Genomic DNA, 24,081 nt, shown 5'->3' on the forward strand with positions numbered 1-24,081 from the left:
GCCTTGTTTCGTGTATAAATAAGACTTCCCAAAAAAACTTGATGCTGCTTCTGAACAGCCTAAGGTCCCCAAGCATCCCCTGAGATTTCCCCTGGGTCTACGCTGTTGCCACAATACCTTTTCTTTTGGCCTAGCACAAATTAAACCTAACTCTGTGTCGAAAAACCACTTGTCACTTCAGCACAAACTCCACCTGGTGAGGTTGTTGGCAGAGACCTCAGTGCTTTGCTTTTCGGCAGTAACAGCTCTCTTGGGGGAGAGGTGCTTCTTGAGCGACCAGAAGAAATACTTCATGCAGAATAAAGGAGATATTTCGGTTTGGTTTTTTTTCTCTATTAGATTCTCATTCAGATTCCCAATCCAGTGCTGCAGACTGGATTTATTATTTAAAAGGATTTCTGGAGAAAAGATTTCTGTGAGAATATCAGCTTCTGAACAGGCTAACAGGGAACTGCAGGCAGAGCTTAAGTCCAGATGAAGAATTGGGTCTTGCCTAGCACAGAGCTCAAAGCCAGGCAGAAAAGTGATCAGACAGCAATTTTCCAGGCTGCTGCAGCGGGCATCCCTCATCTTCTCCAAACCTCCTGTGTGCCATGTGCCATCCTCACTTGAGGCTCGCTTGGGTGGCAGAAACGCAGCAGAGCATCTCTCTGCTGGTGTGTGATTGCACCAGGGCTGGAGTGTGGGCTGGTATCACGGTCCCGAGCCATCAAAAGGGCATGAAAATACACCTTCTGTTAATCTAAGTAATACTTTGATTCTCCAGATGTCCGTGGCAACATCAGCCAAGGGCTTGTGAGACCTCTGCCATGGAGAGCGTGGCTTGAGCAAATCCCACCTGGAGCAGAGGTGCCATGGCAGGGGGTGGGCAGGCAAGTCTCTCCTGAATTCGGCTTATGTGAGCTACCACGACTATTACACCAACTTCCTGTAAAAAGAGACCGTTAATACTAATATGAATAAACCACATTGCTATGGCAGCAGGGGAAATGGCTCGTGTTGCACCCACAGTATTTTCTACTTGAAAAAAAACCTTATTGAGGTTTTTCTCATTGAACGATTTCTGAACTTCTGGCACCATTTTGTGTAGCATCTTTTTCCCTCGGAAGCTAAAAGTAGCTCTGGGGGATTGTACAGGGCCATCCTGCTCACCTCCCACATGGCTGGGCATGGGGGACAGTGGCCAGAAAGGACGGTGATGGGCTTGTGCCGGTGCTGGCCTTCAGCTATAGGAATTCCCGTTGTCTTGGTAAACCTCTCATGGGGGGGGGCAGATGCGCTGCTGCAGTTTGCAGCAGTGTGTTTTGTCTCTTTGCAAGCCAGCATTTTGCTTTTCTCCCCAGTGCAAAAAGGAGGTTAAAATAATTTTGAAAAGGCATCTAAAATGTTCTGCAGGTGCTCGAGAGGTGTCAGCATTCCAAGTGCTGCCACGCGTTGGTCCGTGTAAGCGTTTATTGGTGATGCAGGCAGTTACAGAGGGGAGAGAATTATATTTAAAACTTTTTTTAAAAAGGGATTTTTTTATTGTATACAATAGGAAATAAAAAAATAAATATTTTTTCATTGCTGTGAACAAATTACAATGTGCTTTGTGGTTTCCATGAATTAGCAGTGCTTACTCAGCCAACAACACTCAGGTACAGACACACTGGCTCAGACTCCTGTAGGGATGAGGTGGTGGAGTATTGTTTTATTATATAGAAGAGTTTTTAAAAAGAAAAAAAGTCTTTCTGTGTTCCAACACTCTCTGGGATTCACATCATTTTTCTACAAAATATATAATTTTTTTTATAAATTAAATCTATAAAACCACATTTGCATTAAATAAAACCTCATACCATCACAGTATTTTTACATTTCAAAATGTAACATTTCATATGTTCACAGAAAAATAAATTTTACAAGAAGGTGCAAATGAAATACCAGTAAAGCCCAAAGCTTCTGTTGTTTGATTGTAAAAAAATTATTCTTAAAAATGCATCCACATTTGAGCCTTTCTTAAAAATCTCTCGTAGCCTATTGGGTGGCACCTTTGCCTCTGCTTATTATAGTGAGTTCTCATTACAGTAAACTTCAGAAAGGCTTGGTTCTTCTGACAGTGTTTTAATCACGCTGCTGTTAATAAAGAGTAGATGTGATGGCGCAGGGTCAGTTATCAGTGAAAGGGAAATAATCTGCCCCATCTTTGGTGAAAAGAGAACCTGAAAGGCTTGATTGACGTCTAGCCTGAATAAATACCCTTGAAGCATGGCCCCGTGGCTAAAACTAATCCAAGGCAGCCATATGGCTTCAAACCATACGGCTTTCAAGCCAGAAATGGGAACTGATGGTAGAAAAATAGTGTCTGGACGCTTCAATGACTTTGTGATTTGGGGGTATGTCATTTGCTACACCCCAAAATGGAGGCTTGGTTAATTATTTAAATGACAAGTCCTTTGGGGCCATCTTATGCTCCTTGCTCCGTGGTCAACATGGCTTGAGGCAGGCTCTTGGCACTCTCTGTAGAAATTAGTCACAGCTGGATAGTCTTTTGCTTCAGAAATAAAATAGCAAGACCCCAAAATCTTTGCTGCCTCTTGCTGAAGCCGGGGTGCGTGACCAGGACACGGCTGGGTAATGGCCCCACCAGTGACAATGGGGCACAGCATCACCTCTGGCCACGGGTCCACATCCTCCCACTGCCAAAGCTACCTGCTTCTGGCTGCTCAGCTTAGAAATAGGGCCTCTGGGGATTACATGGTGTTATTTATATTCAGAGAAAATTTGCAACCAAAGTATTAAATCAACATATTTTTGGTCAGGTTTGGGTTTTTGGAGTGGTTTGTTTGTTTTTTTCCAACCCTCACTGAAATCAGCTTGTCTAAGTCATCGTTCTCAGTGTCCTGGCGGAAAAAAAATTGGGCCAAACCCCAAAATATAGTGAACATTTGAAGTCCTGGCAACCGTTTGGGGAAGGCCAGCGCTAGTAGTCCATGGCGTCCTCCCTGAGCACATCTCTGGAATGCTTCCTCACGTAACTGAGGTTGTGGAGCTGAATGCTGTCATGCAAATCCTGCCTGGAAAGGCGTCTCCTGAACTCATCTGTAGTAAAGTAGTAGATGACTGGGTCCACGCAGGAGTTCAAGCTGGCAAGGCACAACGCTACAACGTGAAACACCGAGATCACCTTTTGGACGCACCCGTTTTTAATCTTTTTGGTTTTGACAAAGAAATCTAGTGGAAAGCTGATATGATAAGGTGCAAAGCAAATCAGAAATACCAGAGCGCAGGTGAGAATCATCTTTAAAGCCTTTTTTTTCTCCCCGAGGTCATGTGAAGCAGAATTTTGTTCTTTTAGTGATAAGATAGTCTTCCATGAGCAGTATAGGATGATAAGTAGGGGTGTTACGAACCCCACCAATTCACCTATGGTCATCATTGCAATGGAGATGGGAAGGTCAACTTCCTTTACAGGGAGGTCCACAAAACAGGTGTTTTTAGCATCCTGGTGAAGTCTGAGAAGCGGGAAAGGCAAACAGCCAATGCAGACCACGACCCACCCAACGATGCTGATATACACATCACAGATGCGTTTGCAGTCACTGAATTTGAATGGGTGCATAAGAAACAAATATCGTCTTACGCTGATGCAAACCAAGAAGTAGATGCTTGCATACATATTGACGTACTTCAGGTAGAAGCAAAGCATGCAGAGACCTCCTCCAAATTCCCACGTCCCGGTCAAGTAGTAGAAAATCCTCAGGGGCAAGGACAAAACCTGCGATAGGTCGGCAATGGCTAAATTGATCATAAATATTACGGCCCTTTTAGTCTCTTTCATGTACCCATAAAAGACCCACAAAGCTAACGTGTTTCCTATCAGTCCAGGGATCAGGATGAAAGTGTACGTAATAGCATAGTAGGGCTTGAGGTCTGTTTCGGTGCAGGTCGAACCGTTTGTCATGGTTGTGCTCCAGATCCGTGCTCAGCCCCAGCATGATAACATGTTCCTCACTTGCGTCCTGCAACCAGGTTGTCGGTGCTTAAATAAAAAGGTTCAGCCCTGGCATCCATGTGTGAGGCTTTGGTTACCAGATCATCGTGTCCAGTCTGGGGAGGAGCTTGGTTATGGGGTGAGTGAGTTAATGAAAGTCCTGGTCGTGTGCTTTGCTCATGCTCTTTGTCAGAAGTTACCAGACCTTTCTCTAGTTGCTTGCAGGATTGACAGGGAGGGCATCCACACCGAGAAATGCATCGTCGTGTGCCAAAGCAGTCAAGAGTTTGTCACTGGAGCTGCACCGCTGTCACCTTTCAGGTGGCATTTCAGCCACTTCTCTCAACGCAGGAGTTTGACAACTGATGTGGCCCCGCAGCTGAAAGACAGAAAGGTGCAGTTATAACACCGTGGGGAGACACGGGTCTTACAAATCAAAACGTACAGGAAAGCTTGCAAGAGCGGTAGGAGCATCTCTCTAGCAGAAACCTGCTGCCGGTTGCATCTGTGGCGGTCAGCTCTTCTCCTGCCTAACAAGTGCCATGCCTTGGCCAGTGAAGGAAGGAGTAAAACCACTGAGGAATAAATAGAAAATATGTTTAACTGCTGCTACAAAACAGCCTCCTGTGCTGTATCAGCAAGCAGAAGCCACTCCCAGTCACGGTGCCTGTTTAACTTGCTGCCAGGTTTCTGCAGCTGCATCTTTCCCAGCTTCAGCTTTTCCATCCGAATCTCTCTTTGCCTCTGGTTGTGTTGGTTGCCCCATGCCCGAGCGTGCGGGCAGTGCAGAGATGCTCTGGCGAGCACCGTGCCTGCATCCCTCCTTGCTGCCCGGCCGCGGGCAGAGGGATACTCTCACCTCATACAGCACTCATGAGTTTAACACTCTCCTGGTCTTCCCAGGAAAGCCCTGCAGAAACTTCCCACCCGCCCCATGGCTCCAGACAGCCAAGAAGACGGCAGCGAAATCTGTTCCTTATATAAATGAGCCTGACATACACACCTGAGATACAAACATTTTCAACCGGTGCAGCCGCTGCTGCTGCAGCACGGAGTGGAAGTCCCAAGTCAGCGGCTTTCACTGAACTGGGGTCTACTTTTTCATTTATCTTTCATAAATAGAATATAAAACATACTTGCATGCAAGCAGGGACAACTGGCCCACTTATTAAACACTTTTTGCTGCAGAACTACATGCATGATTTTAAATTTTACTTTCTTAGAACTGCTTTTTCTAAGCCTTTCATTTACCCATCTTGCACATGTGACTGCTGTGGCTGTTGGAAATACTAGATATCGTCACTAAGGTGACTGTAGGTGGACTTTATTTTAAAATTGTTCGCATGGTAAGCAGCTGATATTATCTGAATCTGTTAGACAAAAAAAACCCCAACCAGATCTGATAAATACAGAGGAAATTCAGATCTCTGTCCGAACTCTCTCAGGTTTGCCTTTTGCTTCAGCATGAAGAATTAACCTGGAGGTCTAAGTGGGAAAATTTTGTAGGTACCAACCAAGATGCCAAAGGCACATTTATAAAGGCAAAATTATATCCTGCTGTAATCTCTGATGTTTTTTCCTGTGCTTTGAGGTGTAGGCATTAAAATGTGAACATTTATTAATGAAGCCAATGTTCAACACTTGCCAGTGTGATTGCACCAAAACTTTGAAGTAGCTTTGAGTGGAAACAGATGATCTTCGGCAAAAGGAAACAGTTCGGGGGGCAGCTTTTCTGCATCTGTTTGTGTAGTTTCTCTTGCATACCATTGAGTAACGACTCCAATGAGACTGAGATGTCTTCCTTTCTTCCAGGGAGCCAGCATCTAACACAACCAGTAGAGCAAAATGGCTTGTGAAATAATCCCGTTAAACTTCAGCAGCGATGATTAATAAGCCGTAGAGTTAATTAGCCTTCTGTTCAAAGACTTTCCAATTCTTTTATTAATTCTTCACCCAACTTCCGATGCACAAGCCTGCACAACTAATTCTAGAAGTGTAAGTAATCTCTTCATCGTGCAGGAAAACTAATTGGTACTCACCTACTTGTCACTGGTGGGTAACTTGGGCCAAGGGGTTCAGTTTCCATTTGCTGGCGCTTGACTGGCACGAGTAACTGGGAGGGGATTGTGGGTGTGTCTGGATTTTGGCAGTACCTGTCATGTCTTGGGGTTCCCTGGGCTTCAGAACTCGCCCTCGACAGCTGGTTAACCCCTCTGGGGCTCCCTGACAGCAGTGTCTGCTTTGGATGGATTCCTCCCTTCTCCTCTGTACCGGGATGGAGCCAAACCATGTGGCCAAAACCAGTACATCCTCCCCGAGTGGTCAGAAATTGCCTTGCTGGGCTTGAAAAAATGCTGAGTATAGGTACAGGCAGAGCAGGCTGCACTGGGAAAGCAGCCAGAGCTGCTTAGTGGGGACTGGGACTTAGAGAGGATGGGAGGGATGCTCTCATGTTGGTTTTCCATGGGGATGGTGAGGCCCTGTGAAGATGTGCCCATCTTTACTGTTACAGCAAATTCCTCAGCATGATGTGTCCAGGCTTCCCATCCAGGTCCTGATCCTGCCAGGGTGTCCGAGCAAAACAACCGCGTTGTAGGTCCCTGGGCTGTGCCCAGACAGCGGGACCGGGACACCGGTGAGCGGGTGCATCCTCTCACTCCCGGAGAGCTCCTCTATTCCTCTTGGCTTCCCAGGTACCATGTCCCCTAGGACGTGAGCAGCCTGCCTGGCAGAGCAAGGGTGGCTTGTGAGGAGCTGCACAGCTTTGCCTCGGCTGGATTTTCACTTCTTTTCACTCAGAACGTCTCAACTTCTTTGCCTAAAGTTTGGTCTGAAGCGCCAGCAGCGAGGAGCTCGGGTGACTTCGCGGTGCCATCGCTCTCTGCCCACGCGATGTCCCGCTCCTGCAGATGCACATGTGCCCGGCTGGCACCGCTGCTGTGAACGCTGCTCGGGCAGGGCTACGCCAGGCTGGGGAGCATCTACGGGGGCGTTTGCAAGTTAAAGCCCTAAACCCACATCACCCAGCTCTTCCTTCCAGTGACTTTTTAAAATTTTATGTTTTTTTAAACAAGCTTGTCTTTCCTCTCATCTCTTGCCCAGGGGCTCCTATCACCCAGTCAGGGAGGCTGAATCATGCTCCTTTCCCTCTGGCTGCATTCCAGGGTGGGTAAATCCACCCCACCTCCATCGCTGGGCCACGAGACACACGAAGGGAAGGACAAGGTGCATTCCCAGCCCATCTGTCCGCAGCCCAGTCCAGGCACACATGCACACACACGTGCACACCAGCATTTTTCCTGCGGCCCACCCCAGTGCCTACATTTCCCCGTCCCCACCGCACAGCAACTTTCCTGCAACACCATCCTCCGCTCCCTCCAGCCCAGCCCAGGGGCAGAGAAATACTTGCAGCACCTTCCATCTCTCCCTGGGGCTCCAAACCCACAGCATGAGGGGTCCCAGAAAGCCCAGGTAAAGCTGGGGAGCAGCGAGGGTGCTTGCCCAGAGCCCCCAGAAACACCCCTGGGAGAGCAGCCACCCTCGGAGCGGGGATAAAAAACGCTGCAATGTGAGAAACTGCACTTTGGAAATCCCGAGCAGTAACATCGCGAAGTTCAGCCAAATGTGCTATGTAAAAACAGCAGGATGCTAAAAAAAGCTCCAGAAAGAGGAAATTCTGTTTCTCATGCTCTGCACTCGCTTCCCCTCAGCGCAGGGGGCTAGCTGGGGCAGTAGGTGCGAGACTCTCCCTAGCCACGGCTTCCTTCTTCCCCTGAATGTTTTTTCCCCTCCCCCTATTTTGCCAAGGAGACCTCACAGTCAGCCACGTCAGGGCACTACGTGAAGATTTCTCCTTTGTGCTTAATGAGTCAGAAACACCAGGTAAGTTTTGTAGCCAGCCTTTATAGCCAGGGCTTGTTAACACTTGTTAAAGTGTTGTGTAAAGTATTTTCCATATGCTGAAGGGCAGCCATATATCCATATGCTCCATGTGAACAAGCGCAGGAGCTGGGGATGCGGGAGCAGTCACTTCCACCCATTACACCCTCCATGGGTAATCAAGCCCCCTCACCTGAGGATGGTTATAACTGCCCAGGTGAACCCAGGATCCTCGTTAGCAAATCCTGTGGGTTTTACCCCAGGAAGCAAAGCCACAGCAGCTCTTAAAACCCAGCTCAGAGGAGGAGAGGCTCTTAAACCAGCTTAGGGGAAAACAGCCTGTGGCTAGGTACTGTTTGTGGGTGCTGGCCCTGCTGCAGCTTCATGCCTGGTCCCTTCTTGGAGTTTAGGTCCTTAGGGAATCTGGGATGCTGCCCAACACCTCCTGTTCCTTCCCAGAACCAGGGTATGAGATCGGTCTGGCTGGATCCTGCCACCCAACACCATTCTTGCAAGGACTGCTGCTGGCCCAGGTGAGCAGTGGATGCGTTAAGCACCCCTTGTTTGGTGTGGGGCTGGTATTTATGCTGTAAAAACATGGAAAGCCTGCGGCAGAGGTGATGTGGGCAGAGGAGTAGTTGGTGCTGCCCTGGGCACCCTGGTGTCATCTGCTGACTTACCCTTTTGGGAGGAGGCTTGGCTGTGCTGCTGACCAGGACCTCTCTTCTATTTTTCTTCTTCCTTTGTGGCCTAAAATAAAAGGAGAATGTGTACAGGGGTAATTTCAAATAGAAATTTAGTTTCCTGCTGAATGTGCTCAAGAAGAGGCGGTGTGATAGTGGCTCTGTCCCTCCCTGGGTGTTCCCTGGGGATGTGGGGATATGGGAGCTGGCTCAGGGACCGGAGCAGGGCACCAGTGTCCTGGGCTTCTCCCAGTAACCGCTTGTTTTGTCTGTCATCTGAAGTGCTGCTGTCCTATTTTGGCAGAGATAACTACTGTTAGTAGTAATTAATAGGTATTAACTGAAAATAGAAATGATAGAAATATAAACTGACCATTGCGTAGGATTGCTTTTTAGTTCTGTAAAAAATGTCAGGGGAGGATAAAGGCTTTTCTCCCTTGAAGCAGTTGTCTGGTAGATATTTGGGATTTATATCTTCTTCCATAGGAGCAATGTTGCCTCTTGCTGTGCTAACTGTGCAGATTTCTCTCTTTTATTTTCTCTATGGTGGCATCTGCCCACAGAGGCCACAGGGGTTTTTATTAGGCATCCTCAGGGCCTCCTGTGTTTTGCTGTGCTTGTCCTGACCCAGTGGGAACCCTGAGCCCCTGCCTGGGTGCCCCAGTCCGGGTACCAGCGGTTTCCAGAGCATCTCTCCCCTCGCCCAGCATCTGTTCTGCACCTCACACCAGGCATGCTCTGAGTTGCTGTAATATATTTGCTAATGCTGTGCTCGCAAAGCAATACGGATGAGAGCAGCTTTGTCATTTTGACTCAGTTGCGGAGTACCAGGGCAAGTGCCTGTTCATCCCATCCAATTTCTGTGGTTACCTGAAATGTGAGTCACTAAAGGTGGTGAATGTTTGTTCCAGGGGAAAAAAGCAGTGAAACGGCCAAGATTTTACAGGTTAGGACTGTGGGGCATTGGCACAGCTGAATGAAAAGCTTGCTTTCTATTTGTTCTTTCATTAATTTCTCATTTGCTCATCATTAAGGTAACAGAGTGTTTCCCTGGGATGCCTACTCTCTGCCTTGCCCTTGCTCCCTGCCTTTCCGCCCGTGTCCACGCTGGGAGAAGCGGCAGAGCTGCCAGCATCTGCTTGAGGGAGATTCCTCCTCTGGCACTGAAATTTTGGGAAGGGGCTGTGGGGCTGGAGCCCCGGGGGAGCTCACTGGGAAGAGGGACTGGGCTGCGGTGGTGGGGGGCCGGCTGCGTGCTGGTGTGCGGTGAGTCAGGCGGGCAGGCAGCTGGGGACACCAGGGGGATTTTGGCTGGGTAAATTCCAAGAATATGCAGGAAAAAATAAATGCTCCAGTTTAATGCCGTGTGAAATATGCTGCTTTTGCCTTTTAATCCTTTGCGAAAGCTCTTGTCCTCCCTTCTTAATATTTATCCCGGTTAAAAAGGGAAAATAAACCCGGAGCAGCAGTGTTGTGTATTAGCCTAATCCCCCACCCCTCTTCTCCCTTCCTGGCACACCCTGATGTCCCTAGTAGATGTGCATGCTTACAAGCACCAAAGCTGCCCGTTTTCCACCCAAACGGTCAGCGCATGCCCCCCAGGGACGTGGAGCCGTGTGCCTGCACTCCCCGGGCTGTGAGCAGTGGTGGTGGTGGCACAGATGACCCTGCCTCCTCCTCCTCCTCCTCCCTCCCCGTGTTCTTGCAGTTCAGTGGAAAATTGCCAGTGGAAAGTCAGCATACTGCCTCTTGTAAGGAACAGACCGTTTAAGAAAATCCATTGGACAAATACAGCGAGATGAACCCAAGTGAGACCCGGAGTAATGAGTATCCCTGTGCTTGTGGAGATGGGGCTGTATGGCCTCAAAAAGTCTGCTTCACAAGCAGCTGTGGGTTTTGCAAAGGTTAAGAACTGCCGCAATTAGCGTTACTCCTAAACGCAGCTTCTCGATACTCATGTAACCGTAATAGAAATACGGTTTGAAACTTCACGGCTGGCTGTTCTGGCTTCAGCCGTACCCTTCCTCTCCCTCGGATACGCAGAGCATCTCATGAGCACTTCTAGGAGCTCACTCTTCTGATCAATGGAGATACTGGCTCCTCACCCACACCTGGGCTTAGCCTGCATCTCTTTGCTTCTACTCATTTACTTTTGGAGATTCACGGGGGTCGGTCGTTAACACTGCACCCTCCTGCCTCTAGGTCGGGTGTCCCCATCCCCTCTCGGCACTCCCAGCGCGACTAAGAAGAGGCACCAAGTCTATGTAGCAATATTCAAAAAAAGGACGATTTAAACCCATTAGCCTAAACCAAAAATAACCGGGGATAAAAGAATAACGGTCCTACCTTTGCCCTCTCGGCTGGCTGCTCCGGTGTGACCCCGCGGGTGCTGGCAGCGGTTCCCACCCCTCTCGACGTGCAAAGCAAAAGTGCAACTGCCGGGAGCAGCAGCCTGCGCCCGCGCAGGAGGGGAGCGGGGCCCTCCCCGGCCGTGCTGCTCCTCCCGCCTGTGGGTCTGAGCTGGACCTGACCCTTTTTCTTTCTTTTTTTGTGGTTATATATATATTTCTATATATATCTCTCTATATATGTAAAGGCGCTGTTGGTTTCGGGGTGTTTTGGAAACTGCCGGCGTGGCACGGCAACGGCTGTTTGCCGCGAGGCTGCCGGGGTGACAGCAGCCTCACCCGCTGCTGGTGCTGGGGGGTCCGGGGGGGCTCGACATCCCGGCAGCACCCAGCTAGAGCGGTACGGGGTCCCACGGGCAAGCGCCTGCCTGTAGAGTCCCCTTCTGCTAAGGACACCGAGCTAACGAGGCTGACGAAGCGAGATGCTTCAGCAATTATTTTCCTCTCCTTGTTCCAGTTTTCTGGGAAAGGTTCTTCGCTCTCATCTGGATGTTTTTACCCCTATGCTGGTGGTCCCTGTACCCGGTACTTTGGGGGGGCTTCAGAAAGTCACATTGAACCTGATCGTGGTCCGGTTTGGGCTTCCCCAAAACCAGGAGGTTCTCCACGGTCATTATTTTCTTATTCAGTGGATTTCCACAGCTCATGCGGAGCAAACCAGGGCCAGAGCCGAGGACTCTTCTCTTACAAATGAATGCTTGTGCCACGAAGCGGTGTCGCCCATCACCGTGCTCCTGAGCCACAGCGGCTCCCAGGCTCAGCACCCAGTGGGTGCTCAGCAGGCAATGGCTATCAGCAGAGGGCGGTGCTGGCCATGGCTCGGTGACTTTATGATTTTGAAAAGTAGTGCTTCTGTAGTTATCCATCTGGGGCCTCTAGCTCAAGAAGTAGTAAAAAAAAATCTTTCTTCTTAAGATCAAGAGGGATCGAGGATTCTTGATTCAATTGGTTATTTTGAAAAAGTGACTTTTTTAACCCTTTCTGTAGCAATTCAATCTGAAATTATTTGCAACTTTTAAAGTTGCATTTATTCATTCTTCTGGCATGTCTGCTCAGGAGAACCGGACTTATTTTGCAGGATGATTTGGGGAGAGGGTTGCAGCTCTGCAGAAGGGGCTGCAGGGGCCAGGCAGTGCAGTCCACTGCGGTGTCCCCACCGCAGCCTCCCATGGTCGCAGCAGGTACCAGGGTCTCAGGGACACCTACTCCTTTAAAGCATTATTGATTTACTCATATAACAATTCCAGCTTATAGCAGGGTTTCGTAGCCCTATCTACTTTTTCATTGTGGTTTATAGGAAATTAATCCCTTGGGCACATTGTGGGCTTTTATAGAGTGTGCCAGGTTTGTCACCCCTGCGGTGGCACAGCTCCTTGCTGGGGCTTTGCAGCTTGTAGCTCCCGAAACACGTGGGTGCTTGCCTGTTTCAGCAGCTAATACTCCTACTAGTTAAAGCTTCTAGCCTTTTTTTTGAAGCCTGCTGATTACTTAATGTGCCTTAATTAATCTTGTGGGGGAGCTAGAGCTTTCAGCACTGTGGGATCTTTGCTGCAGAGTTGTCCCCTTGGGATGGATTAATCTGCTGATGCTTTTGGACTAAAAGCAGTGGAGGTTTGGGGTTTATTGCTTAAACGGGGCTTGTTGCAGAGTCTCCTGGGAGATGTGCTGAGACCTCGGTGGAGGATGCTGGCTCAGTTCACATTAGTCCTGGAGTGTTTCTGTAACTGCAATGGGATCTGGGATGCAAAACTTTCCCTGTGCTTGCCAGTGCCTCCTGGCAGCTGCCTCTGCCATGCACTCTGACACTTCATAAAGCGTTTTCACTGTAGTGACTTAAAGAAAAACCTTTTATTAAAAAAAAAAAAACCACAACAAAAACCATGATGTAAAACCTGGCAGTCCCCAGGCTCTGCCCCTGCCTGGCCAGCCTTTCCCTGCATGACCCTGGCACCCCTCTGACTCCCACAGGGACCGTGGGGCTGAGGGGGATGGTTTGGACACCGCTTTAATAGACAGCAAAATCGAGGCCAGTCCCATGAATAAGGGCTGTACCAAACCCCCGTGGCTGACCAGCACCTGGGCTCTGAAGATGTTGTCCTTTCCTTTTCCCAATCAAACGTGATGCTCAGTTTTGCGCTTTCATTTCCGCAGAAGCCAGCCTATTTATAAGAAAGCATAGCCTGCGCTTGGGGCAGCGCATGTACTTACTGTACGGATAGACTTTTTGTTTCAAAAACACCTTTCGGAGCATAACCATATCCTGTTTTGCTGGTGCCGTGCTCTGCACACAGCCGGCATCCATCCCGTTTCCCGTCACTCCAGGAGGTCTCGCGTACGGCAGCGCCAGCTCAGCCTCTTCTCGGGGTGCGTGGGTGGGAACCCGAGGGTGCCTTCCCCTGCTCGCCTTTTCCAGCAGCCAAATGCCAGTCTCTGAGTCGTGCCCCTGGCATGGGGTGCACAGTGGCAGCACTGGCCGGACCCTTCCCAAACCTGCCGTATTTGAAGCCACCAAAAATCGGGAGAACTTGAAGCTGGGCACCAAAACACAAAGCAATTATTTTACAGTATAAGATAAAATTTTTCTAATGTTTGTATTTTTCTCTGAAATTACTTATATTTTATCTTATACTTTTTTTACTTTATAAAAATCAGAAATTTTCAGTTCCTCTAAGCTTGTGCTTCACGACCTTGTAGGAGATCCTCAAAAACAGCTAAGCTCTTTCTGGTCTGCACTGACGGTCTAGAATAGAAATAATTCCTGAGAATAGGTTGCATGTCTGTCTTTTCTCTGCACATGGCTGGTGATGTTTTGCTTGGTGATGACCTCGAGGAGCTCGGGGAAGGGCAGGCAGTGGGCAGGAGCGTGTTTGCAGAGGGAGAGCAGGCGCAGGACCCTGGCCCCGCTGCCCACGGGTGCGCTGGGCTCTTGCCCGCAGCTCCCAGCATCAGCAGGGCTCGCACGCAGCCAGGGATGCAGCCGTGCTGCTTTCACTGTGCCTGGGGCTGAAAAGTTCTGGATTTTCCTCCCTAGCCTTGGTGCCTGCCCTATCCGCCTACAGCAGGGAAATTTTCTTTAAAAAACAAACAAAAAAATCCCCTGTTTAGAGGAGGAGGACTGAGCGATTGGTGTGGCAATTCCTGCTGGAAAGGACTTGCTGACTGCTGCGAGGTTAGAGGATTTGACTATTTCTTGGAGGAGAGTTAACTCGGTGTTGAATGCAGCTGCGACATGGACACAGAGTTGCCCAAACCCTTTCCCTTGTGCCCTGAACAGGACCCTGCAGCGCAGGAGGGACTGACAGACGTCCCAGGGTCTCTAAAATGGTGCGGTCCTCTTGACCACCAGTGACTTGGGCTATGGAGGGTGTTGCTGGCTGAGCCCGTGGATCTGAAAAATTGGACTTGGGTCTGATGAAATCATGACTGTCTGGAAAAGTGCTTCCTGGCTCAGCTTGGTTTCAAGCAGCAATATTTGCTTTCTGTACGTTTAGATTGCACTTGGAGTTGAAGTTGTTGTGTTTGCTCCTTTGCCAGGGGCAGTGCTTTCCCCTCTCTTCGGCATGAGGTGGGTGGATGGAGAAGCAGCTCGTTGCCAGCAGTGCTGGCTATTAGCACTGTGCCAAAAATCATCAGAGTCTGAGTTTTGCTACTGGGTAGGTGGTGCTAGCTCTGCCGAGAGCTGAGGCTGAGTGGTTTTCCAGAGGCAAAGTCACTTTACTGGGGCTGGACTGGAAGCATGTGGTCACGGAGGGAGGAAAGAGATATTTTTAGCAAAGAGAAAAGCAACCTTCCCTCCCTCCTTGTAGTGCCTTAGAAAGTGTTGCGCACAAGAGACGTCTAAATGGATATTCTCAAGTACTGCGTAATTTTAGTGTAGTACGTGTGCAGGGGTATATGTGTACATGGATGGACACACATATGTAAAAGCAACTAAGCAGTTCTAGTCAAAGCCAATCATAAAGGATTAAGCCATATAGAATAATTAATTGCATGTGAAAAACTCAGGATATGTGGATGTCGTCGGTGCCGGCGGAGGGCTGGCTGAGCTGCCTGCTTTGCTCTCCCTGCCACTGCAGCATCTCGCCCTTCCTGCGAGGGTGGTTCTGGAGCAGAACCTCCTGCCAGCGTGCCTTGCTGGGGAGGAAATTATCGCAGCCAAAAGAGTCACCAGCGTCTTATCGGTCCGAGCTCTCGGGCTGGCTGAGGCCACCTGGCACACCGATCCCAGAGCATCGTGCCATGGATTTATCCATATGGAGAGCTGAGGGTGGTACGTGGGACCACGAGTGCCCTGCGTAAGGGATGTGTTCTTGGTGCTATTGCCACTGGACATGCTTGCAGGAGCATGGCCAGGGTCTGGAATGACCTGGAAATTTCCCTTACCTGAAAATTAACAAGGCTAAAGCACTGCACTGGGGTTATTACTGGCTGATTTTGCCATGTGAATAAAAGGTTTAATGCCCACAGGTAATGGCTTTGAGAAAGAAATCCTTTTCAGGATTTCTAAATCTTAATTTACCCTGCCCTCCCCCCCCCCCCCCCATCAGCTCCCAGTCCCTTCCTCCCCCTTCTCTTCAACTTGAGGTTTTTCCCTTGTAAGAAGTTAGCTCACACCTTGGCCTCAGCAAAGCAAATCCTCAATGCAGCAGCTCTTTATCTAAATCTTCTTGGGGACACTGTAGAGCCAGACATCCCCCAGCCTGCTCTGACCTGCTGCCCCCAATAATCCCCCCCAGCTCTTGCATCTCTGCACCAGGGACCAGCAGCATCCCTGTCTGTCTGTGTGTCCCCCCTTGAAGCAGTATCCAGGTGACAGAGCTGCTGCTGACCCTAAATCCCTGCAGTTTGGGTCCCAGTGCCCAGCCAGGGTGTTTGTAGTAGTGGAACTTGGTGGACTGTGATAAAACAGGAGGGTTGGCAGGCGTCTTGTGGCCTCTGAAGGGCAAAAGTACCAGTCTGCACTGGAAAAGGATATTTCCTCAGGGTCTGGTTTGCATAAAACCTAGCAAAAATCCTTGCTATCCAGTGCATCTAACCCAGAAAGGGATTTTTCTGCTGTATTTCTAACGCAACCTGTGGTGCAGACAAGCCCGAGGGGCGGCAGAGGCAGCCTGAGTAAGGGTTGCTGTTGTATTTTCACGTGACGGATTAGTGAGAGCTTTTGGTTTGCTTTCTCTTTCCTGTTTTGTTTTTTTTTTTTTTTTTTGGAAGGGGGAAGCTGCATTGCACAAACTTCAGAAAAGCTGTGCAATCTGAAAACAAGCTGGCAAAGTCTCAGTGGTAACTGAGACTACTGGGAAACCTGGAGCTGGTGCTGCCAGTAAGGTCAGAGCCAAAATACGGGCTATGCAGTCAGTCAGCAGGACTTATAAATATCTAGCTGTGGTTATTGAGGGCTACCTGGATGTCCACCCCAGCTACTCAGGGTTATACCATTCCCGAAAGACACTTACAGGCTAAAACCACAGTCCTGGTTAAGGTGCTGGTGGTGTGACTTGTGTCTGTGGCAGCTGCCTGGAACCAGGTCTTGCCAGCCACGGCATCGGTGAGTTTTGCTTGGGTTTCCTGTTTTGCCTGCACAGGTTGCTGGGTTTGTGCCAGTTTTTTTCAGCCCTGAAAAGTCTTTTTTTTTTTTTTTTTTCCCTCCTGCCCCCAAGCAAACAAGGAAAACGTGTCATTTTGTTGGTTGGGTTTTTTTGGCTTTTGTTTGGGTTTTTTTGAGAGGAAGAGGAGATTTGGGACAGTGAGCTGCAGGGCAGCATGTTTTCTGCCCATCTCTGGCACACTAAGTACCAAAGCAAATCCCTCCAGGTTGTCTGGATCTCCCCTAATCTTTCTAAGAGTGGCCTTGGCAACGCAAGGGTAAACCACTGCCCACTCTGTGCTTCCCAGAAATGCTGTATGGGTTGGAAATGTGCATCCAATCATCGGCAAAGCTGTTTTCTATCAAACCCCTCTGCCTACGTTTACTTATATAATTCCCCGAGGGTTTTTTGGCATTGCCGTCATCGATGTGTTAGCCCACAAGGAGGAAACCTCGCAGTCCACATGCTGGCCACGGTGCGAGGGGCTGTGGTGGCAATGGGACCTCTCGGAGCCCCAAACTGGGGTCCCCCCTCTGCAGATTTTACCGTTGCTCTGAGAGCAGACACGGTGCATAATGAGACTATTTACAAGCACTTAAAATAATACCCATGATAGTAAAATATGTGTTGAGATCATTTTATTTCCTCCCGAGTTTGAAGCTTTAAGGATGCACTTTGGTCAGTTTTGTAAACTTTTCTCGGTACCTAGTGAGGGCTGGGACCTTTTCTGATTTTTTTTTTAAAGCAAAACCGAGAGGCTTGGATAACATCTTAATCTGCAACCACAGGCTTTGGCAAAATGCCAAATAACACAAGACTCCTAATAACACAAGGCAAGGCCAAATACTAGTCCTCCCTTCTGCTGCTTGTGCCGGGTCTCTGTGAGTAAATGTGCCCTGGGAGATGTCCTTCATCTTTCCTCTTTGCTTGTGGCATATCCAGTCACAGTCTGTTTTCCAAGAGTTCATCCCCTCATAATCAGTTGAGCATCCCGCAGCTCCCAGGAGCCAAGCAGACTCCTTGCTCAGCTCTGGGTACCTTTTTCAGTAGTGTGAGCTGAGCCCAGTTCATTTGAAAACTCCCTTTAACACTGATGTGGATATAGGTTAATACTTTTTGCTTGATATATGTTGGTAAAGTTACAGTCTTGCAGTCCGGATTAGGCTAGCTTAGGTCCAGATGATTGACTTTTGCGGTGGAAATAGGTTCAGTTTACATGGAGATAACTAACTGTCCCGATCTAGAGCCTCACACGAGTGTGTCAGAGGCTGTAAGTCATCATGGGCAACAGGTAGCTGTGGTTGGAGCTGAAACTCCCCTGGTGGTGCCTGCCTGAGCCGTGCTGAGGCCGAGCCGCAGGCTTACACCTAAGCATTCGGAAGGACTTTCAAAAATGACAAATATGTAGAAGCACTGAAACAACAGGAATGCGAGGGACCTGAACCCAGCTGCAGTTCAGCACAGGAGAAGTATGGGCATCAGTGACAGCTGTTTGGGGTATTTTAACAACATCATGATGGAGAACGCTGTAAGGCAAACAGTCCCCAGCAGCAAGAACAGAACCAGCCAGTCTTTTTGCATCGAGATGTCCCTTTAGGTCAGATCCTGGCATCTGTTGCACACAAGGGTAATTCAAGACTTATCTGGAGACCTAACGCAATCTTCACTCAAGCTATAAGAAGCACGTACATGGACAGAAATGGCTTATGTTTCAGGAGATGGACTCCAGCAGAAGCTCGTCGGGTGGCATGGGGGGGATTTCCATGCTGTTTATTCGGCCGAAGAACTTGGGAAGAGACCAAAACTTAAAGCGCGGCAGATTTCTCCTCTTCATACGAATGTCGTGGCTGGTTTCGGTGATGGAGAGCCTGCTCCTGTGGCGCGTGAAGCAAGCCCGCAGGGCAGCACAGCTGTGGTGCAGCAGCTGGTCCTGGAACTCGGAGGTCATGAAGTAGTAGAGGACCGGATCCAGGCAGCAGTTAAGGCTGGCCAGGCAGAGGGAGACAGGGTGGAAGCGGAGCGTGCTCCTGTGGACGGCACAGTCCTGGATGATGTTCTCTATCACCATCATGAAGAACGGGAAGTTGATGTGGTAGGGGGTGAAGCAGATGAAGAAGACGGCCGCGCACATCAAGACCATGCGCAAAGCCTTCTGCTTCTCGCTAGTGTTTTGCAGCTGCGTTGGACACTCCCGCAGCGACTGCCACATCTTCCAAGTGCAGCAGGCGATGATGCCGAAGGGGATGACAAACCCAAACAGCTCCGCTACCGTCACCAGCGCAATGGAGGCTCCTGGGCTCAGCTGCTTCACCCCCAGGTCTGAGAAGCACGTGTTTGTGCTGTTGGACAAGGCTGGGCTCCTCACTATGAGCAGCGGTAGGCACGCTGCCCCGACGAAGAGCCAGACGGCAGCGCTGATGGCTGCGTCGTACCGCTGCTTCCAGTCCTTGGCTTTGAAGGGATGGAGGAGGAAGAGGTACCGCTGGATGCTGATGCAGGTGAGGAAGCAAATGCTGGCGTACATGTTGAGATATTTCAAGTAGAAGCAAACCTGGCAAAGAAAACTTCCAAACGGCCACGTGTGGTTTATGTAGTAATACATCCGTAAGGGCAGCGAGAGGACGTGAGCCAGGTCGGCCACGGCCAGGTTGATCATGAAGATGACGGCTTTGCTCTTCTTGCTGATGAAGCGACACAAGACCCATAAGGCAGCGCTGTTTGCCAGGAGGCCGGGGATGAATATGATGGTGTACGTGGTTGCGTACAGGGTGGACTGGAAGGACATCTGGGGATCGGTACAGTTCCCGGAGGACACGTTGCTCTCCATCTCACCTGAGTCTCTTTGCTCATGGGGCGATCAAGGTGGGTGGACGGTTCCTGTAGGGAGTAAAACCAGATGCTGTAAAGCCAAAAACTCTCCAGTATTTCCCCACATGGAGTAAATGCACTTCAGCACAGAAGAGTAAGTTCTGTGGAGGTGTGTGCACAGCGTGTATGTGCAAGTTGGTGTGTGTGTGTGTGTTGGGAAGGGTGCAGAGCCAGACCCTGCTTACAGGCAGCGATCCTGGGATCTTCCACGCAGCTCCTGTCAGATATGCTCTGCAGGGTTTCATACTCTGCCACCCCCTAAGGCGATGCCACAATTACAGTGACATTTCAGTCGAGCTCTGTAGCATTAATCTCTTTATTGCTAATGCCAGAGAGCTTCTGCAGCTCCCTGGGGTTTTTCGGAATCACTTTTGCATATAGTTTTCTGTCAAACTCCCATCACATTGGTGCTCACTGATATGTCTACAAGCAATTTCAGTGAGACTGTAAATAAATAGGGACTTTAAATGGATCTAGACACTGTCTTTTCAGATCTATGTAAAGATCCAATGCAAATCGTCAGTGAGGGCAATAAATAGCATCAGCAAACGATGGTGCTGGCAGGCAGCTGACCTGAGCAGAGGCCAGTGGGAGAGGTGCAGACAGATCTATCGGAGCTCTGGCTCCAGATTTAAGGCTGGATTTATAAACTAATAGCTGGTCGAACACATGCCAGTTGCTCTGCCAGTCCTGCTAACTCAATTCCGGCACTCATGGCACATTGTGCAGGCATCGTGTTGTAGCAACAGAAATTATCCTCCAGCAACAGTTCAGGACATGAAAGAAGAAGAATACATCTGTCTTTTAGTTAGAGTAGAAATCCTTTTCATCCATTTACCCATTTCACCTCATCCAGCCAGCGCTGAGGATATTAGTGGGTCACGGGGAGTTCACAGGTACTCGTGCAGCTCTCCGGAGGGGTGATGGATTTTGCCATTCGCGAGCAGAGCCCGTGAGGAAACGGTCTGTTCTTTCGGGAAGAGGCAATTCAGCAGCAGCAGGTTACAAACCAAGGGCCTGTAGCATCATCTGCAACAAAACAGTGCAATTTTCCCCTTGGAAATGGAGCCTGTAGCTGCCTGCAAGGTGTCAGGCAGCCTGCTTTTCCCTTCCAGGAGACCAGAGCCTAATCTGGCAGAGCCCCGAGCACCTCTTACTGTTACCACCGAGCCCTTCAACAGTGGTATTTAATTAAAAAGCAGCCAGTGGTGCTGTTTCCCGCAGCCCTGAGCCTGGCGTTTGCCACAGGGATGGATTTCTAAAAGCTAATCGCTTGCAGCGGGGACTGGATTTCTGCGCAGAGACTAGCATTGCTTTGAGGCACAGGGTGAAGGCTCATCTGCCCTGTTCTTCCTCACCTAGGCAGCTCTTCAGAGGGGTTGCCACGTTTTCAGATACAGGAGGAAGGTTATATATTTATATAAACATATATAGCGCATCTATATACAGTTACATATATATAAAATAGAGCCAGCAGCCTCTTGGCTGGCTGCCCACACCTCTGATGCGAGAAGGAAGGGTCAGTGCATTTACCCCCATTTCTGCGCACGTGCGGTGCTTACGCCCTGCTTTCTGAACTGAGCCCTTGCCAAACTGCCTTTCCCGTTTTTTATTTCTCTAGGGTTTGGCTGCAAAAAAAAAAAAAAAAACCAACCCCAAAAACCAAGGCTGATGTGAAACCCTGGCTGCAGGCAGGCTGCTGGGCTAGTGCACCTTTTGGCAGCTGATGGGGCTTGAGCCAGTAGCCCTGGGTTGGATGTTTCTGACTTTTCCACAAAGCAGGGACAAGGCAGGGGAATGGGGATATCTGTCACGAGGGGACAGTGGGAGATGAAACCCTTTGGTCCCCGCAGCATCCCCGTGTGCACCTCACCTGCCTGAAAACCCACGGGGGGCTCGTGCTTAGCCGGTGCCCTTGGCACCGTGTCTGTTCAACCTGGGAAAAGCGGTGGCAGGACACCTTGTCTTCCCATCTCTGCAAAAAATAGGGAGGGAAAACTGCCAGGGAGTGTGGGGAATGCGGCTATTCCCAGCTCTTGTCACAGCCTTCCAGTGAAAGCAGTGGCACTTGCCGCTCTGGGTTTGTGAAAAGGATTACAGGGTGCCCCATATCCCTCTCCTGTCCTCTCCTCCCTGCCATGCATCTCAGCCCAAATCCTAAACCTTGTCCCTGCAGGCATGACCGTGGGGACCCTCCTTGCCAGTTTTCTCCACTTTTTGGCTTTCCCTAGGAGATTTCTCAGCGGGAGGGCCAGATGTCACTCCTGGTAGCTGACATTTTTGGTTTTGAGGTGACAGCGCTTGTCAGGGCACCTGGCAAGAAAGCAGCAGGGAGCTCCTGGCTGAGCCCCCGCTGGTCTGGCTTCAGGCCAGTGCTCATTCCCTACAACGCTTCCTGAAAGGGTCAAATTTCTTATTTATTATTGTTTTTCAGTTTTCGCCTTCCCTCCCGCCTGCGCCTTGCCCCAAGCCCCTCCAGCTCCCCCCGTGTTTTGCTGCCGGTGTCAGGGCAGATTCTCCCATGGGCTTTGTTCAGCAACTTTATAAAGCTTGTACGAAATACTCCCTGCCATTCCTTGATTGTTTTCCTATTTCATCCACATGTGGATTTATACAAGGGTAGGAGCGGGGGGGGGGTCGGCGCTTTTTTTTAAGCAGCAAAGTTGATTTTTACCCAGTTGCATGCTTGAAATTACAGAGGGGTGACCAGTGTCACTGCCAAAGGAGTAAGACCACTGGTTGTGGATGTAACGCTGCAATTCATTAAACATCAAGTAACTTTGCAATTAATTAGGAGGTTAAGGCAGCTATTAAAAGACCCGCGTTTCTTTTTCTGAGAATATTAGCAGTATCTGTTCCTGGAGGCGTATGTGGCTGTCGTTATTGGAAATTGCCTGGCTACTCTGAATCACTGTGCACCCCACCCAGCCCTACATTGCTGCGGTATTGCATTTACTACTCCCAGATTCACTGGCAAACTGGCCCTCATCTTTTCCATGGGTTGGTTGGACAAACCAGGCTAAAGCTGCCCTCCAGGCGCCGCTGGGGTGAGCCCCCGGCTTCAGGAGCCCCGGAGCTGGGGGACTGGGGCAGAGCTGCCTCCCTACAACCCTGCTCAAGCCTGGGATGCTGGCAGGAAAAGCAGTCTAGGAAAAAAGAAAAAAAAAAAAATAAAAAATATCCACTTTTGGCTTGAAGTAAGCTCCTGATTTGAAGTAGCAGGGGCTTTCTAGCACTTGTGTTTTAAGCATTAATTATGGTTGTTTAATCTAGGCACTAATAGGAAACCTGTAAACAGAGCTGATCGGTTATGGCAGCTTCTGTCAGTCGTGGCAAAATTGAAGTTTTTGGGGTAAAACAGGCTTTCTCTGCGGACTGCCACACACAGCAGTCTGCTCGGATGCACAGAGCTCCGCTCACCCACCCCGTGGAGCCGAGCGAGACAGAAATATATGGGCACAGTCAAAGTGCTGAGGATGTGCACCAGCTTCTGCCTGATAAAATCTCTTGAAGAACAACTGAAAAAAAAAGTGATAACACTGCTCAGAACTGCGATAGCTTCAATCTACTGAAGAAAACACGCAGCAGAAATCAAGCTTACCTTCCTATGACTCCCATCCTTCGGGGGGTGACATCCATGCTAGAGAGCAGGAGGAGTGAGCCTTCTGCTTTTATTTCCTACGGATTTTCACAGCAATCCCAGTCCCAGCTACTCCTCGTTAAACTTCCACATGTTTTTGGAGAGCTGGAATCCTGCCGGCATCTGCAGCCCAGTACAGTGGCTGCAGAACAGGAAATCCTGTATTTTGTTTCTCTTCACCACAGAAAACGTATACAGCTAATGACGTTAAAACAACTGGAAGGCGATGACGTCGTTAGATCCAACTGCCATGCAATGAAGACCTTGGATACGGATTTCTTTCCTTTTTTCTGCACAGAAGTGTGTTAGGTGACACTGTCCTTCAGTTGAGCTGCTTCTGCTTTTATCCACAGTCACTTGCCGTTTGCTTGCTAAAAACTATAAAATACAGAAGCAAAACCCTTCCAGTAAGTGCTTGCTAAAGGAAAACTGAAAACTGCCAGTGTAAGCTATTGGAAGGTAGTAATTTTCCTTCATTTTCTTGGGAGGTTGGTTAGCCTCAGACTATCAAGGCTATAGGCTAAAGCTAAGGGTTTGGACTTTATTTGTGAAATATGATGGTTTAAGGTGGAGATTTTCCCAAAATACTATTGTTTAAAAAAAACCATAATATGCATCATTCCCAGTTTCTTTTTTTTTTTGCCTCCTTTAATTCCTTTTGCATATATATATACACACACATATATATAATTTTTTGTTCTTTTACTGCTTGCTAAGCATGACCTTCTTCCTTCTGAACTGCTGAAAACTGGCAGGCATATATTGTAGTGTAACTTATTATGAGCTGCCTCATTTCCAGCTGAACAGTTTTACTTGATATACAGTGTCACATCTTGTGGCCCAGGGCTTGCGAAGATAATATGGCTGTTGGCATCTTTCCTACTGTAGGTAATGTATAAATAGAACTATTGTTGCTCTACTCATCTATTTTCTGTAATTGGTCCTATGACCCTGCTATATTAACAGAAACATGACTGTGGAAGAGAAATGAAAGAAGGAAGTTATTATAACCTTTAATTGTAGAGTAAGTCACCAGCTCAGGGTC

General features: G+C 49.0%; 2 protein-coding genes across 5 annotated transcripts; both read right to left on the minus strand.

Annotated features, from left to right (window-relative positions):
• Positions 1–1,387: 1,387 nt before the first annotated feature.
• On the minus strand, positions 1,388–12,793 carry GPR174 (G protein-coupled receptor 174). Of its 4 annotated transcripts, none has more exons than XM_049827887.1 (3): positions 10,882–12,793; positions 8,533–8,602; positions 1,388–4,352 (listed from the first exon to the last, which is right to left on the minus strand). In XM_049827887.1, exon 3 carries the CDS (start codon positions 3,941–3,943, stop codon positions 2,963–2,965), a length of 981 nt encoding a protein of 326 aa, XP_049683844.1. In that variant the 5' UTR covers positions 3,944–4,352; positions 8,533–8,602; positions 10,882–12,793; the 3' UTR covers positions 1,388–2,962. The 4 variants fall into 4 exon arrangements, with proteins under 4 accessions (XP_049683844.1, XP_049683846.1, XP_049683847.1 ...); XM_049827889.1 differs by lacking the exon at positions 8,533–8,602 and adding an exon at positions 8,909–10,795; XM_049827890.1 differs by lacking the exon at positions 8,533–8,602.
• A 4,369-nt stretch (positions 12,794–17,162) lies between these two features.
• LOC126050250 (putative P2Y purinoceptor 10) lies at positions 17,163–23,146 on the minus strand. The gene is made up of 3 exons (XM_049827886.1): positions 22,998–23,146; positions 20,235–20,425; positions 17,163–19,405 (listed from the first exon to the last, which is right to left on the minus strand). The coding sequence occupies exon 3, from the start codon at positions 19,353–19,355 to the stop codon at positions 18,240–18,242; it is 1,116 nt and encodes a 371-aa protein (XP_049683843.1). The 5' UTR covers positions 19,356–19,405; positions 20,235–20,425; positions 22,998–23,146; the 3' UTR covers positions 17,163–18,239.
• Positions 23,147–24,081: the final 935 nt, after the last annotated feature.

This window comes from Accipiter gentilis, chromosome 24, assembly GCF_929443795.1.
Source record: "Accipiter gentilis chromosome 24, bAccGen1.1, whole genome shotgun sequence".
Taxonomy (NCBI): Eukaryota; Metazoa; Chordata; class Aves; order Accipitriformes; family Accipitridae; genus Astur; species Astur gentilis.